Genomic DNA, 16719 nt, shown 5'->3' with positions numbered 1-16719 from the left:
GGGGAAGAAAACAAAAGCACTGTGCATGAAGGCAATTAAAAAGCAATCCAGATTCACCTAATTGAGGTGCCTATGGAAACATCATCTGAAGCAGAATGTCAGCCTTCATGCCCTAATGCTCATCTTCACTTTGGAGTCTTAAGACCCCACTCTTTACTCCCTAATTTTGCATCACACACCACTGTGCACATTCATTTGTGGTATGAACCATGAGCTGCTTAAATTCAGGGTCTATGACATGCAGATTTGTATCCAACCCCCTACCCTGCTCCCAGCCTGCTCCACATACAATGCATATGAAATTATAGGATGAATGAATGAATGAAAGGAGGGGGCAGAAAACTAAACCATAGCGCCATATGTACCCTGGTGGAGTAAATCTTGAATATGAACCCCCATGGAGTCACCTCATACTCACTCCAGTTTCTTCCTTAGTGGGTATTTTTGCTTCCTTAAATTGTCTTCTTTGAGATATTTAGGACCATAGTTCAATTCTGGCTTATCCTTAGCAACTTCTTTTTTAATGCCTTCTTTTATGCCATGGAATTCTGAGACTGCTTTGTCTCCTTAATATGTTTAGCAATAATCACTAGTTATTGATAATTGTTTGCTTGATGTATAAGTTTTTATTGCTATCATAACAAATTACCACAAACTTAAGTGCTTAAGACAATACAAACGTATGATTCTATAGTATTGTAGGTCACATCCATTACAGGTCCCATTGGACTATAATCAGGGTGCCAGCAGGGCTCTGTTCCTTTTGTAGTCACTCAGGGATATTGTTTCTTTTGTTCATTGGGTGTTGACAGTTTAATTCCATGCTGTTACAGGACTGAGGGCCCAGTTTCCTTGCTGTTTGTCAAGTGGGGCTGCCCTAAGGTCCTAGAGACCTCTCTCCGGACCTTGCACATTGTCTCCTACATCTCAGGACCAGGCAGCATTTCCTTCTCATGTTACCATCTTTCTGACTGTCATTATTGCACCTCTCTCTCACTATAGCCAGGCAAGGTTCTTGGGTTTGAAGGGCGCAGTCACTCATACGATTTGTGGGGCTCTTTGGGAAATCCAGCATAATCTTGGAGTTGGCAATTGAACTCAACATGGATAACCTGAATCACATCTGCAAAATCTCTTTTGCCATGGGAGGTACCATGTCTGAAAGGATTATGGTGTGGAAGTCTTTGGGGCACATTATTTTTGCCTCCTACACCTGGAATATGTTAAGTGCTTTGTATACATTACTGAAGTTATCCTCATTTTGCTAGAAGAAATCAAATCTTAGAAAAGTTGGGAAAACTGGCTACATTGCTACAAAATGACAGTGTCAGGATTTAAATCCAAGTCGGCTTGATTCTGCAGCCACCTTACTATTAATGCCTACACCGCCACGTGCTATGTGTATATCCTAATATGTGCAACACACACACACACACACACACACACACACACACACTCACACTCACTGAACATATTATAAACTGTAACTTGAAAAGCCATGTGGGACAAAGTAAAAAGTATACTTCGCACCATTCCTTCTGCTGATCTTTGGACAAGTCAGCTTCGTATCTTAGTGAGTAATACAGGATAGTGGGAAATTTGGCATATTCTACATTAATGACAAGGCTGCAGGAGTGGAAAGTATTTTTGTGGAAATTTATTAGTTTTCTATGACTTCAGTTCCAAAGGTAATTATTTCACAGGTCAGCCATAAAGCTCTGCCTTGATTGGAGGCCACTGATGGGTATAAAGGAATTATACTACTTTAATTTCTAAAATATTATCTCACAAAGTAATATGTTTATATTTTACTATGCTTATAACTCTGATATAATTTTTAGATTAACAATTCACTTTCTGGGTTGTAGTCTAAACAGAGGATAATATGTGATCACTTGGGACATTCCGTATTGTTTATCATACTATTCATTTACAGCTGCCCAGACACCTGTAAATATGCATATATTTGCTTTAGCCCACAACTGTGTTTCTTTTATCTGCATCAGGATTCTTTTTACATCCCACTTGTTTATCGTTTCTTAATATATATTAACTATTAATAGTCACAGATGTTTTTCTTAATTATACTACTTCAGTTTCAAGTTCTCTGTGGTTCTTGCCTTAAAGATATCATCGTGCACCAACGGAAGGACGTGCTGGGTGAATGTTTGCTCAGCCAATTTGTCCAGTAAGCTCAGATTTGAGCCTTGCTTTTTTGAAGTCAGTTGCCAATATGGAAGCATTATTTTTTCATCCCACTTCCTCTTTGTTGCAGAACCTCGATGCCCTGCACGACCACCTTGCTACTATCTACCCAGGTATGCGCGCACCTTCCTTTAGATGCACTGATGCAGAAAAGGGCAAAGGCCTCATTCTGCACTACTATTCGGAGAGAGAAGGACTTCAGGATATTGTCATTGGAATCATCAAAACGGTAGCTCAACAAATACATGGCACTGAAATAGATATGAAGGTAATGATCAGTGATGGACACACTTCTGAATTCAGATGACATGTTGAACACGAAGAAGATACTCTGTGCATTTGCCTTTAGTTTTATCTCTGATAGTGGACCTCATGAGAAGCATATATAAGCCATAACAGTGACAACACTAGCAGTCTTCTATATTTGGCCTTGGAATGCATTATGAAGGGTATTTTTTCCTTGTGGCAGCAGATTTTTCTAATTATACGTTGCTTAAGGCAACATGAAATTTAGTTTGCATTCCCTGTGAACATGCACCAGCTGGGAAGCAGGAGGATGTGTGACTGGCTAAGCTGTGGCCTTAGAAAAAACCTATGGTAACATGAAATTAGATATTGCTTCACTGATCATTTTTTTCCTTGTAGACTTTTTTGTCTTTTCTTGAAATACAGTTGGAATGTCTCACTTTGTGAACTTAAAGTTTTATTCTTTTTTTAAAAAATAGATTACTTGATAAAAGAAGCCAGGTCTTATAATTGGAAAATTGTGTTGCTATTGATGATACACGCTCTTAGTTTTGAGTGATAATATCAGGGTACTGATACAGTAGCTGTAAAATAAAGAGAACCAGTGTTTTTCTGTATTTCTGACCCATATCGTCTCCCAGCCAGCCGCTTTCTGTGAGCTTGGCATGTTTAGCCTCAAGATCTGTTTTTCAGTGGCCCAAAATTTGAGAAAAGTAGGAAGAAATTCTCTGTTTCAGTGTTCTTTCTTTATGGGTGCATCTTAGATATCAGAGTTCCATTCTAACACGTGTGAGCAGCCCAAACTTTAAGTATGGTGTTGTTTTATATACTTGCCAATTTATGGAAATAAAATGGCAATGCATGTATGTCATTTTAAATGTGTATGTCTATCATTTCATTTCCCTCTGTTTGTAAATGTCATTTTTTAAATCATATTAAATAGTGCCACTTTGTCTAATTTGTAGGTCATTCACTGTACCTGGTGAGGGGCTGAGGCCACCAAGACAGGAGGGTGCTTTTCTCCCATTTCCACCAAAGAGCCTGAATTGGCTAATAGAGGACAGATACCAGATTTTCAATTTTACTGTGAATAATTATTCAGCCTTCCAATTTCATAAATCAGTGTCTAGAAATAGTTTTCTATTTTAGACATGTAGAATATTTACATAAATTCATTTTTTTTAAATTAACTCTCTAAATGCAGTTTCCCATAACCAGTTTCTTAGGTATTTAAGTATTTTAACTAAATTGAAATGCAGACAGTTAACACCATTTCCCGCCTTTCCTATCCAGGTTATTCAACAAAGAAACGAAGAATGTGATCATACTCAATTTTTAATTGAAGAAAAAGAGTCAAAAGAAGAGGATTTTTATGAAGATCTTGACAGATTTGAAGAAAATGGTACCCAGGAGTCACGCATCAGTCCATATACTTTCTGCAAAGCTTTTCCTTTTCACATAATATTTGACCGGCACCTGGTGGTCACACAGTGTGGCAATGCCATATACCGAGTGCTTCCCCAGGTAAAATGACATCACACTTTTTGGGGGCCTGAGACAAAGAGCCATATAGATGCTGTTGTTACCTGTGGCCACTCATTCACTCAATCCTTTGACTATATTTCAGGTAATGTGCAGCACATATATCACATGAGTCGTTTAAATAGGAGCTAAATTTAGGCACACTGTCCCTAGGACAGCTATTCATTGTTTTCTATTTTAATCACAGGGCAGTGGGAAATTTATGGGGAAATTATAAACTTGTTTTAATGAGAAAATGGGTATCTTTCTAATAAAAATCATCTTTCATTTATTCATTCATTGAATTAATATTCACTGTATATCTACTATCTGAAAACAGCTTTCAAAATCAGTCATTGATATTTTCAGGGAGAAGAAGGGAATTTTAAAGAAACATTAAAAGAAAAAATGATAGAGATTATCATGGGTTTCATAGGAAAGGCATCAGAGGGGTGATGCTGAGAACCTACATTTGACTTGCATTATTCAGAACCAGTTGTTAAATCCTTTCTACTTACTCTTATCTCTCATCTAGTAACTTTGGAGTTGGACATGGCATGTGTCTAGAGGTATTTTTTCCTTATAGTTAAAGAGATTTAAAAATCTAGGATTAGCCCAAATGGGATCTTTCATAAACCTGGAAATATGGAAGTAGGAAAATGTACAGCCCAGGCTCTCTTGCTAGCTCTGCTCTCCCTCATAAGACCTTAAGTGTGTTGCTTGCCTCTCCGTGCCTCTTCCCATCATTATAGAAGACAGAGATCTAATGAAGAACATTTAGTCCAATGCTTGGTCCATTGTAAGCAATCAATACTTGCTTATTTTTATTACTGGCCATCTCTTCATAAACTGTGTTTGCTGGTGGTTGTGATATTCAAATGTCATTATAAGCTATAGGCATTCGATAAATTTGCATTCTTTAAAAATGCTTCTCTTATTTATATGAGCATATATCAGAATCCATATTAGGTCTTATGTTTATGCAATTTGCTTGATGCCCATTTAACCATTCAGTTGACTTGGTTAAGACAGAGTATATAGTTGAGGCAACTTTCTTACAAAATAATTACGATTTTCTATTTTTAAATATTATTGAGTTGTTTTACCTAATATTGATTCATAAAAATTATTTTGACTAATGAAGCATTCTTTTCATCTGCACGTTAGCTCCAGCCTGGGAATTGCAGCCTTTTGTCTGTCTTCTCTCTGGTTCGTCCTCATATTGACATTAGTTTCCATGGGATCCTTTCACACATCAATACGGTTTTTGTATTGAGAAGCAAGGTAATCAAGATATTATTTCATTAAGTGTGAGCAAGTAAGGCATGTTATAAATGAGAAGTGTTCTGGAGGAAAAAAACAGCTATTATAACACCTATGATATGAAGAAGGTGTAGAGAGGTCTGAATGAAACCTCAAAGGGAGTCCTATTTCAAAGACAATATTACTGATTTTCAGCCCTCTTACCAGCCAATCAGAAGTAAATTTTGAGAACACTTTGTGGGACAGCCTAGTTTCACATAATAAAACCCACATGTTTTACTCCCCATACATCTATAATGTTCCATTTTAGAAATCAGAAGAACTGATAAGGACTTTATTAAAATTTTACCCCAAGCCACTGATTTATTCTTCCTTAAATTGTCTGTTATTCTTGGTGCCATTTTTATGGGAAAATAAAAGTGATAAAACATTCATTCAGTTGATAATTTAGGTAGTACCCAGATCTTCTGGTTTCTGTTCCTGGGATTGATCAAGCAGAAGGATCCTAGAGTATACCTTTCATCCTTCCTCCTGCCCTCCCAACGGTCTCACCTACCCACACTTGACATATTTGGAGATAACCACTTCCAGTGTCTCTGTATGTGCAGGCGTGGGCAGTGAATGGAGAGGCGTGGGCAGTGGAGAGGCTTGACTTATTCACTGCAAGAGCCTGGTGTTAATATGCTGTGGTCTTACTGGGACATCCAGAAATAAGGTTCACAGAAGCTTTGAATAAATATGTGAACAGTGGCACAGCTACTGTCTTTTTGGGTTCAAAGGAAATAGTCAGTTCACTTTACTGCAGTATTTAAGGTAGCCACTTTTGTTATTACCTGGCAGAACTCTGGTGAGATGCCCTCCTCTTCTAACTGATGCCCTGTTCTCCCTTATGGTGGTGGGAAATGAGGTGTGTGTGTTCTTCTTTTTGCTTAATTCTTAGGCAGGGAGAGAGGCACTGTTAATGGTTATGTCTTGCCTTTTCAAGGAAGGATTGTTGGATGTAGAGAAATTGGAATGTGAAGATGAACTGACTGGGACTGAGATCAGCTGCTTACGTCTCAAGGGTCAGATGATCTACTTACCTGAAGCAGATAGCATACTTTTTCTGTGTTCACCAAGGTAATGATTTTTAGATTAATTATAATGGCTATAAGTACCCATCTTTAGCTAACAAAGGAATTTAATAACACTTTGTTCAATTATGCCTACCTATTCTGAAGTGTAATTAGATTTTATAACCCTTGGTATACACTTCTCTGTAACAAGGATCATTTAATCTACCATTTATAATAAACTCAAAAGAAATCATGTATTCTGTTTTAGTTGCCATGTCTTAATCAATTTGCTAAATGTTTATGCTGTTTGAACCCGGGACACGTAATCTCCTAAGAGCTAATTCTATAGCTTTGTGTCTTCCAAAGAGGTGTCATGTAGAAAAGAAATTCTGTAAAGCATTTAATATGGTGGAGTAAATACATGGGCATATTCGGCACTAAGAAATTACTTTTCCAGTTCTTTCTGGATTTGAACTGTTTTATATTGAAAATACTTAGCTACTTTAATTGGGATACACTGTTCAAAATATACTATTAAATTGAAATTTATGTAAATCATTCTATCTGTAATAAACATCAGAGGGAAGTAAAACTGTAGTTTGGTGTTTTCCTAATTTGACAAAGTATTTAACTAAAAGATGGATGACAATGGAGAATAAGAAAAATACATCTAAGTTTACTCTAGAGCAGGAGAAAAAAGATAATTGTGGAACTTGTTTTATGTGATAGTTTGTGTATTTACAACTTTCTATAACCAAAATTTATGCATATTACTCAGTAACACTCTCAAGAAAGCATCGTTTGGTGAGCTTATTGTCTAAAAATTTGAAGTCTGCCATGATTACTTTTACTTTAAAGATACTGCTTTAAAATATCTGAAAAATCTAATGAACTTTGTAACAACTTCTTTTAATAATAATACAGTGTTAAAGACTATATAACACTAGTGATCATATTTTTCCTGAGAATATATATCATGAAAATAAGAGACAAAATCTTGGGCATATAAACTCTATGTTTTTTTTATTAATAACCTATATCATTCTAACTGTATCTTCATCATTTGCTGCCCATAAGTTCTCCTTTTTTTCTTTCTCTTTCCAAGTTGAGCTTCAATAGAATGACAGCTTCTCACATTTCTGCCTTTGGAAATAAAGGTTTCTTTGGAAACAGAAACAGAAGATTTGAAATCTGTTGTTAATAATCATATACAAAAATTGGTCATGTGGTGACACATTCACAGATTGTCATGTGGTACCTGTCCCATGAGTGTAGAAAGATTTTTGCAAACATTAAATGAAAGGGGAGATTAAAATTAAAAGAAGTTTTACTTGTAAAATAAATAATTCCAGGATGATTAGGTTTAAATATAGAAAAAAATTTATAGTTCATGAAAATCATAAATTTTTAGGAAAATGAGACTTATAATTTAAGTTTTTTTTAACTCTTATGAGCATTTTTAACCATTTTTATTGAGAGCTTATAATCTTTTTTTCCTCTGGCTCATTGGCATGTCTTGTATAACAGAGGAGGGCCTCGTTCAGATAGGTCTGTTCCTCAAGTGAGCTTTAACTTACAGATCTATCTTAACAAAATGTAAAGAGACCATGTGCTTCATCAGTAAACTCTCTGATCACTTTATTTTTCTATATTGGCATGCTAATTTTTTGCTTTGATTTATGGACATTTCTGCTGAGAATGTATTACAGAGAGATTGTTTTATTAATCCAGAATTTTTCAGTAAAATCAAAACTCAATTATGTCATCTTAGAGAAGTTATTATTGTGCATGCCCAGCAGTAATTACTTTTCATTTAGAGAATTCAAACCAATAATATAACATGAAGACGTTTTAACCAAAGAATAAATTTTTAGAAAGCAGCCAACTTGTCACATACCAGATCTTCACTGGACCAATTAAACAATGTTTCAAGTAAATGAGAAAAGTTAGTCCAAGAAATAAGAGTGATGGAAGAAATTAGAACCAGAATTAAGAATAGCACATAAAATGCATGTCAGAAAGTCATAAATACGTAAAATACATGTTGAAGATGGTTCATAAATCTGTTTGTAAACTTTCAATCATTGTATCTAAAAGGGAAAAGCAACCAGTTATAAAAGCAAAAAAATCCATAAGGCAAAAATGAGCTAGTTTCTCAAAAGAAGCACTATTATCCCTAGTCAAGAGAGTGAAGACAAATTTTTCTTCATCTCTTGCTAATGAGGGAAAATGTAATAACAATAAATAACAACCTTGCACTAAATACTGGAGCAGATTTCAAAGGGCAATTTCTGCAGTATCCTTCAATTTAGGCTGATGGCCTAAATTGTGCCATTTGCAAAAATGCATTTCCAGTTCACTGTTCTTTGACAGATTTTTAGGTATCTAAAAGTAAGAAATCCTGTTCTTCATGCAATACTCAAGTTTTTGTCTGTAGCCTGAGCGTTTTTAGGAGAGGGCAGGTGATCCTCCTCGAGGACACCAGTGCCGGTGTTGTCACGTGGACAAGGAGAGCCTGATGTCACTCATTTCTCTGCCTAACAGTGTGATGAACCTGGATGACCTGACAAGGAGAGGGCTGTATCTGAGTGACATCCCTCTGCACGATGCCACGCGGGATCTCGTTCTTTTGGGAGAACAATTCAGAGAGGAGTACAAACTGACCCAAGAACTGGAAATCCTCACAGACAGGCTGCAGCTCACCTTAAGAGCTCTGGAAGATGAAAAGAAAAAGACGGATACGTAAGAATGCTAACTCTGTGGTTAAGGAAAGGCAAGGGATACTGTGACTCTACTGTAGTTAGGATTGGGAACCAGGCTAAAAAGGCAGCAAACCTATTGCAGCCCTGAAGCAGTAAATAAAATCTTCCACATCATTTAAAAAGAAGTTCTGCACACAGAAATAAATCAGTCTTAATGGTAGTTGGGAATAGGGTTTCAATTTTTACAAACCAGCTTGAAAGAAAATATGCCAAGACATTTCTCTGACAACTGTTAGAATAATTCAAGTGTGTATTTAAACTCCAACCATCCGTTTATTCCTTCCTTCCTAGGAGAGATGCACTGAGCATCCTCTATGTGATGGGGGCTGGCCAGGGGCTGAGGATCACACTCAGCTTAGAATTGGCCATTGCATTTTAAAAGATTTCTTTGTTTTGGACTCTGAATTATTTAGGGTTTGGCAAATAGGAATCTGACAGATTGTAATGTCATCTGTAATGATATGTGTTAACAAACATCAAAATGTAAAACTATTGTTTTTCTATGGATAGTGGATTAAATTATGAAATATTGAGGAAGTAACATTAAAGATAATACTTTGTTTTCATACTTGTTAAATTTGTTTAAACAAATTCACATCCTGTATACCACTTGGCCTGGCTTGCATATATTAATGAAAAGCACTAAATAAGTAACATTCATAAAAGATTTTACCCCAGGTCTTTTGTGTTCATTTGTAACGTTTATACAAACTATCTTGTTGGAGAATTGAATTGAATTTCCTTACTCCCCTAAGAATTATTTCACTACTTGAACGCTCAGGACACTCGTAATAGCATCACTTTCTATACTTTTCTTGCACTGATACATGTGTAGTTGCCCAGGTGGATGCTGTGTCCACACAGAAACACATCTTGAATTATTTATTAATAGCATGGATAAAATCAACAATGCCATTTAAATGTCTGTGTTTATCCATAGCTTCTTAAGACAAGTGAAGGAGGAGATTCTTGGCCTTCATATAACATATAACGAAGCTGAAAGCTGTGTTTAGTTTCTTTAAGAACACTCCACTTTCCTCGTGATTCTAAGCTATCCAGATATTTTTCACATTTCAGAAAGTATATGGAGCAGGCAGCTCAAATTCATAACAACTCAAACTATGTTTTTAATAGTATGTGGTATATCTTAATCCATGAAAAATAATTCATTTTAACAGAGCTTGTAGGATAGTACTTAGGACTAAAGTTCAAAGTGATAGGGGTTTATAAGTTTGAGTTACTCAGTACCTTGCTTTGGCTGTTATATAAGGAAACCTAGGTTTCATATTTTGTAGATTATTTGGTTTACAAGGTGATTTAATTATAAACCATTTAGTATTCATTTTCTTTGAAAGTGAGTTCTGCTGTTCATGTTTAATATGCAAATATAGCTTAAAAATATTTTATAAAATGGTCTGTGTTCAAAAGTTACAAATAAAAGACTGGAGAAATTCTACTAAAACTAGGAAAAATAATGAGCCCTTAGCTCCATTTTGCACATTTAACTTAGCCAGCATGCGCTCTCGCTCTACAAAAGAAAAAGGGAAGGTGGCATCATTGGCTATTCTGAGTCCTCATGCCAAGAGCCCGTGGAGGGAGGAGATTCTTCAGGTGGGCTGGAATCTGGGCTGAGCTCCAGTGCTGCCTGTAATGGGAAAGAGATGTCCCCAGCCAGGCAACTTGGAAGATGGCCTGGAAGTCGTTGCCTGACAGTAACGGATGTTCCCAGCAGTGTCTGTGCAGTAATGCGAAAGATGCCTACACAAAGCTTTGAGGACATCCATCCCAAATGGCATCGTTAAGTCTTTTGTAGAGATCTGGCTAGGACGAGGGGAGTGGCCGGCAGCCTCTGTGATCTGGTGAACACAGCAAGGAAGACTGGCGGCGTCTTTGGACAGTGGGGAGAAAAGTCTGCCACGTTTCTGATTCTCCCCCCATGAGCCTGTCACCCCTCCTCTGTTGTGCTTGCCACACCCGTCCCCTCAGAACCATCCCTATGGCCACTGTCTCAGTGTAGCCTACAGAAATAAAACCTTTCTTGTCTAGACCAATTTCCACCCATTTTATTGGATTCCTTCCACAGAAGAGTAAGGCATGCTGAGACTGGAGAGAAATCAGCTTCTTTTAATATTTCTTTACAAAGTCAAGATTAAGGTCTTATTCCCGAGAGATATGTGCTCCTGGTATTGTGCTACACATACAGTGTTTTAAGTGCTGGTGATGACAGCTTTCTGCTGCCACTCACCATGGCAGTGTCAGAATGCAGGACTACAAAGGACAGCTCCGACTTGCCGTTGCCGGTCTTGTTTTGTCTGTTTGGCATATTTTGACTTGGTTTGAATTGGTTTGGATTTGGGGATGTTGTATATGATTAAAACAAATTATTTACATTGTCTATACTTACAAACATGGTTAATAAGGGGTGTCTTATTAGAATCCACGTCTTTACAGTGCCAGCGACATTGAAGCTCTCTGAAGGGGGCAGGGGAAGCACAAAAGCTTTTCCCAGCACTTCTTACTACGGTTTTTTTTTCCTGATCCCGCTGAACAGGTTGTTATATTCTGTTCTTCCTCCATCTGTGGCCAATGAGCTGAGACACAAGCGTCCAGTGCCTGCCAAGAGATACGACAACGTGACCATCCTCTTCAGTGGTATTGTAGGCTTCAACGCTTTCTGCAGCAAGCACGCATCCGGAGAGGGGGCCATGAAGATCGTCAACCTTCTCAATGACCTCTACACCAGATTTGACACACTGACTGATTCCCGGAAAAATCCGTTTGTTTACAAGGCAAGTTCAGATCTTATCCTCACGCAGTTCTATTCAGTCTGAATTTTCAGATCCTGACTTCCAGAGGCATTGCGATCCCAGCTCCCTGGCTATAGTCCTGCAGCCTTGGGACACTCAGCCTCATGTATCCACTATTTACCATTTTCTTCAATAATCTGGTTTTAAACCTTACTATTCCTTGTAACTGAAACAAATGGAGCAGATCATTCTCTAGCTAAAATGAAATGTTCAGCAGCATATTTGCATTTACATCAGTAAGTCTGAACAGGTTGTTAGCTGCATGTAACATAAACATAACATTCATTTTAGTGCTTTGCAGGAGACATCTTTACGAATATAAATGCACTGCACGGTAAGGAAGTCCTAGGCCATGAGAAGGTTACTGCAGACTCAGATTTGCTTTAGATAATATCAACTAGAAGAGAAACATTTATAAGGCATTTCTGCCACTTGTTTCAATTAGAAATGCATGTAGTACTGGAAAAAATGCAGTCAGTGGAATATTGCTTCATAAAGGCAAGAATGTTAATCTACACCATCTCTTAGGTAACTGGAGCAGTATAAGTGCCACAAGGACCATTTTATATTCATTTTCTAAGGTACAATGTAACACTTGGTGAGCATATCATACAATAAATGTTAGTGATCATAATAAATCATTGAACTGCATAATAAATCATTGAACATGCCATCAGACCATCACTGTTTTAGGGGGAAACAAGGTAGTGAATTGTTTTACTGAGTTATATGGGTGTCCAGGTGAGACACCAGGAACTGCTGTAAGAAAAATAATGCCGTGTCTGCGCCTGCATCTGATCAAAGCCCTAAAGTGCCATGTACATATCAAATAATTAGAAGGTTGCCTCTGTTGGAGTTGAACGTATTCGGATTTAAAGAGAATCAAAGGGGAAAAAAGCTTAAAGTTACTAATAGCCTTGGAAAAGCACTTTTCATATAAGGGTGTCCAATGAAACAATCATGTTTATGCCAACTAACAAACATCTAAATGTCTGTGCTCTGTTAGGTGGAGACTGTTGGTGATAAGTACATGACGGTGAGTGGCTTACCAGAGCCGTGTGTCCACCATGCACGATCCATTTGCCACCTGGCCTTGGACATGATGGAAATTGCTGGCCAGGTTCAAGTAGATGGTGAATCTGTTCAGGTTAGTAAATAAAATAGATATTGTAATAGCAGTTGTAGACCTTTGTGGACAAAACTGATTCATTTTCTTGACCAGGAAATCATTAATTATGTACAAAGAAGGACATCTTGACAACACAGGCTGTAATATTTTATTGACTCACTGTATTGTTTTTTTCATAAGGATGGGAAATCGGTCCACCTGTTTGAAATTACCTAGTCTGTTCTCTGTACTGAAGCTGTGAAGATGAGATAAAACCTCCTATCCCTTTTGATTTATTTTTTACAGTCTCTTTCCTGTCTCTCCAATCTCATCTAAGTTGCCAGATTCACATCTTCGAAGTCTTCAGACTTTAGAAAAAGAATGTTTCTCTTGGAGGACAGATTTTCCAAGGTTTTTTATTTTTTCTGTAATATACTTGGAGTTCTTCTAGAGAATTCTTATGATGTTTTATATGATAACTACATTTTTATACAAAATAAAGTAAGCACAAATTAGCGTGTTAGTGATTGAAGTTATTGAAACAAAGCTTTGATTTCTGCAGATCACAATAGGGATACACACTGGAGAGGTAGTTACTGGTGTCATAGGACAGAGGATGCCTCGATATTGTCTTTTTGGAAATACTGTCAACCTCACAAGCAGAACAGAAACCACAGGAGAAAAGGGAAAAATAAATGTGTCTGAATATACGTACAGGTAAGAGAACACGTCTTGGTATTTACTGATTTGCAAGAAAAATGTCCCTTTGCGTGTGGTATTACTCTCCTAGTGATGATGTTACCTTTAAGCAGTATCGCCTCTACTTTAAGGATTGTTGGGTTTTTTTTGAGAATGTCATGTCATTATTTCCACTTTTAGTGATTCCATACCTTCTTAGGAATTCCAGAGATAATTATTGCTACTAAAACCTTGAGTTACCTTTAAATACTCACTGTCTTGATTTATACCTTTGGTACATGTCCCTTTCTCCGTGCAACCATACTCCATACCCCTCTTCCTGTTCCCTGTCCCCTGCCTTTTAGATGTCTTATGACACCAGAAAATTCAGATCCACAATTCCATCTGGAACACAGAGGCCCAGTGTCCATGAAGGGCAAAAAAGAGCCGATGCAAGTTTGGTTTCTGTCCAGGAGGAACACAGGAACCGAGGTATGACGCATCAGAGCATAATTCCCTTTTTTTTAAGACAGAGTATAAATATAGGGAGTGACATCATAATTGCTGAAAGTATGTTTCATTTGAAAAGAATTCCTGCTTATAGAAATGAACTCTTAAGTAAAGCAGCGGAAATACTGAAACACTAATGAGCCGGTTAGAACAATAAACACTTAGGGGATATTTAATGGTTACCAGCTTTTGTCCTCTAATGAAATGAAAACCAAAAACACTAGATGAAGAAGACATGTTTCTGTTCCTCTGTGATCTGGTTCAGAAACGACTGAGGTGAGTGGGCTGTGCGGGAGCCCCTCGTCTCTTCCCTCAGCTCCCTAAGCTGTTGTGAGATCACCGTCATGGCCAAGTCAGGCGTGCAGTTCACAGAGGCTTCACCACGAAGCTTCAGATCCTTCTAAGGGCCAAGCCAGCTCCCTGTGGAGTATTTGGAGACCTTTTGACATCCTAGTCCCTCCCGTATTTTCCTAGAGAGAAGAGGAATTCATAATTTTCCAGAATTTCAGTGATTTTATAGGGAAGCTTTAGGCTCATACCAGCATAGGCTTGTTCTCAGCCCGAAGCCATGTGCCAGAGTTGGACCTCGGCCCTGGGGCACACCGGGGTCAGAACCAGCCTTTCCCTGCTCATGCTGTGCTGTGTCAGAAGCAGGTCTCATCCTTTGTTCCCCTGTTGATGTACTGGTTTGTTGCAGTGGTGAGACTATGTGATCATATTTCTTTTTCTGTTTATATACATTCTCTAAAAAATGCTTTTAGTGCGTAAGTCCTAAAAGGAATGGGATGACGTTTCAGAAAATGTATCTTAATCTTCTTTCTGCTGTTCTTACTTTAAAAAATTTACTCGTGGTGTTGGCATACTTACTGATAAATTAAACTATAGCTCCAATGTTGCACATCTTAGTTGGGTGGCCCTGTTTTTTCCCGGATTATGGTCACAAAATGACTTAGAAAAACTGTAGAAGTAAATGCAGCTCATACTTTCATAAAAATAAAGATGTTTTAAGGGGTACTGCAAGCTTTAATATTAGTGACAATTAATCCCCTGTTTATCCCACTTTCTGAAGGAAACCAAGCAGGACGAGAGCTGAATCTCGGCCTGTGGGATGAGGAGGACAGCAGGGCGCCCCTGACACAGGTCACACCAGGGAGCAGTTACTCCCTATGGATATAGGTTTTGCTTTGTCCTTTTCGGTTAGCCCAAGCCTTTCTCTGGGTGTACCTTTCTTGATTCATTATTCAACTTTGGCTCTGCTTCCAATTAGTTTCAAAGTGTGATGTATTATCTGAAGTTTGGTTTTAGATGTGGATGATATGCGCTTCATTTGTCTTAAAATCTGCTACAAGCATTACCTAACGTGGTAATTTGCAAGTAGTAGGCACCCAATCAATATTTGTTGAATTTAATTAAATGAAACTGAACAGTATTTGGCCATGCATAGGTATGCCATGGTTTACCAAATCTGTTTATTGCTCCATAGGTATATATATAATATATATATATATATATATATATATATATATATATATATATATATGAGTATTTTAATGATTATAACATATAACAAAGTTTATACCATGTTGGTGTGTATCATTTTCTAAAGGAATGAACTCTGAGTTTTAGGGAAAAAATGCAATTTATTTTCCGACTCCCAAAGTAAGTATTAATAGACCATGCTAAGAAGATAGGGACTATTTCGGATTATGCTCATTTCCTTTCAGAAATATGCAATATACTTTTCTGTTATTGAAACATTTGGTTGCTTATTCAAATCATGGGACAACTACAGTTCCTCTAAAATGCTATCATTTGTATTGTATTCCTTGTGCCAAATATCATTAACCACACACAGCTGTTACAGAGAGCTGTGTTGGTTCACTATGAGCTGTCACATTAGCTTGGGATAAATGTTGGAGGCTCTGACCACATCCAAGAATAAAGCTGGAAACCCTGCTGGAATGCTCCCATTAGTCAGAGCCATTCCTGGCCTTTTATTTCCAGAAATTAGCTGCTTTTTCTTAGCTTAGGAGAATGTGATTATATCCAGGGTATCATGTTCAGAAAAGTTACTTTAATTTTACGTAGAATGCATTTCTATAGGAATGATTGTCCTGTTGTTCTTAAATATCTCTGATAATTTATTAATATCTTATCTTTATAAAATACAGTGCAACTACTTTTGTGTAAAAATGTTTGTCTTTAAATTTAGTATTTCATATCAGCACATTGATATATATGTATAAATGATCCATGTTAATGTAGAAGAGAATCTGCAATAAATTATTGTTTCCACTTGTCTCTAGACAAATTTTTATTTCAATAAAAATGTTATTAATGTTTTTATTGGTCATTGTTATTAATGTTATTTTTGTGAATACATTTTATAGTCTTACCTGTCAGAAGCGTTAAACTGACTTTGAGTCACAGGTGTTACAAAGTTGAATGGCCCATGTTAGATGGGCATATTCTCAAATGCTGTTTTTCTTTAGTATCAACAAAGTGCCAGAAGCAAGACTAGACCTGGAGGGGGTGGATGCTCAGGTCAATATGAAATGACATCA

General features: G+C 37.3%; 1 protein-coding gene across 3 annotated transcripts in view; it reads left to right on the top strand.

The window, feature by feature from the left end:
- Window positions 1-16501, top strand: part of GUCY1B1 (guanylate cyclase 1 soluble subunit beta 1) — a 45311-nt gene extending 28810 nt beyond the window's left edge. For 2 of the 3 annotated variants that reach the window (XM_036999153.2, XM_017678559.3), the window contains exons 5-14: window positions 2276-2318; window positions 3745-3975; window positions 5140-5256; window positions 6221-6354; window positions 8835-9032; window positions 11604-11841; window positions 12866-13006; window positions 13530-13684; window positions 14011-14137; window positions 15225-16501. In XM_036999153.2, the coding sequence (XP_036855048.1) occupies window positions 2276-2318; window positions 3745-3975; window positions 5140-5256; window positions 6221-6354; window positions 8835-9032; window positions 11604-11841; window positions 12866-13006; window positions 13530-13684; window positions 14011-14137; window positions 15225-15248 (1408 nt within the window). In that variant the 3' untranslated portion in view covers window positions 15249-16501. Of the gene's footprint in view, window positions 1-2275; window positions 2474-3744; window positions 3976-5139; window positions 5257-6220; window positions 6355-8834; window positions 9033-11603; window positions 11842-12865; window positions 13007-13529; window positions 13685-14010; window positions 14138-15224 lie in introns of all 3 variants that reach the window. The other variant, XM_017678558.3, reaches the window with a different exon arrangement.
- Window positions 16502-16719: the final 218 nt, after the last annotated feature.

Source organism: Manis javanica, chromosome 3 (genome assembly GCF_040802235.1).
Source record: "Manis javanica isolate MJ-LG chromosome 3, MJ_LKY, whole genome shotgun sequence".
Taxonomy (NCBI): domain Eukaryota; kingdom Metazoa; phylum Chordata; class Mammalia; order Pholidota; family Manidae; genus Manis; species Manis javanica.
The sequence above is the reverse complement of the archived record's forward strand: the minus strand, read 5'-3'. Positions and strand labels throughout refer to the sequence as shown.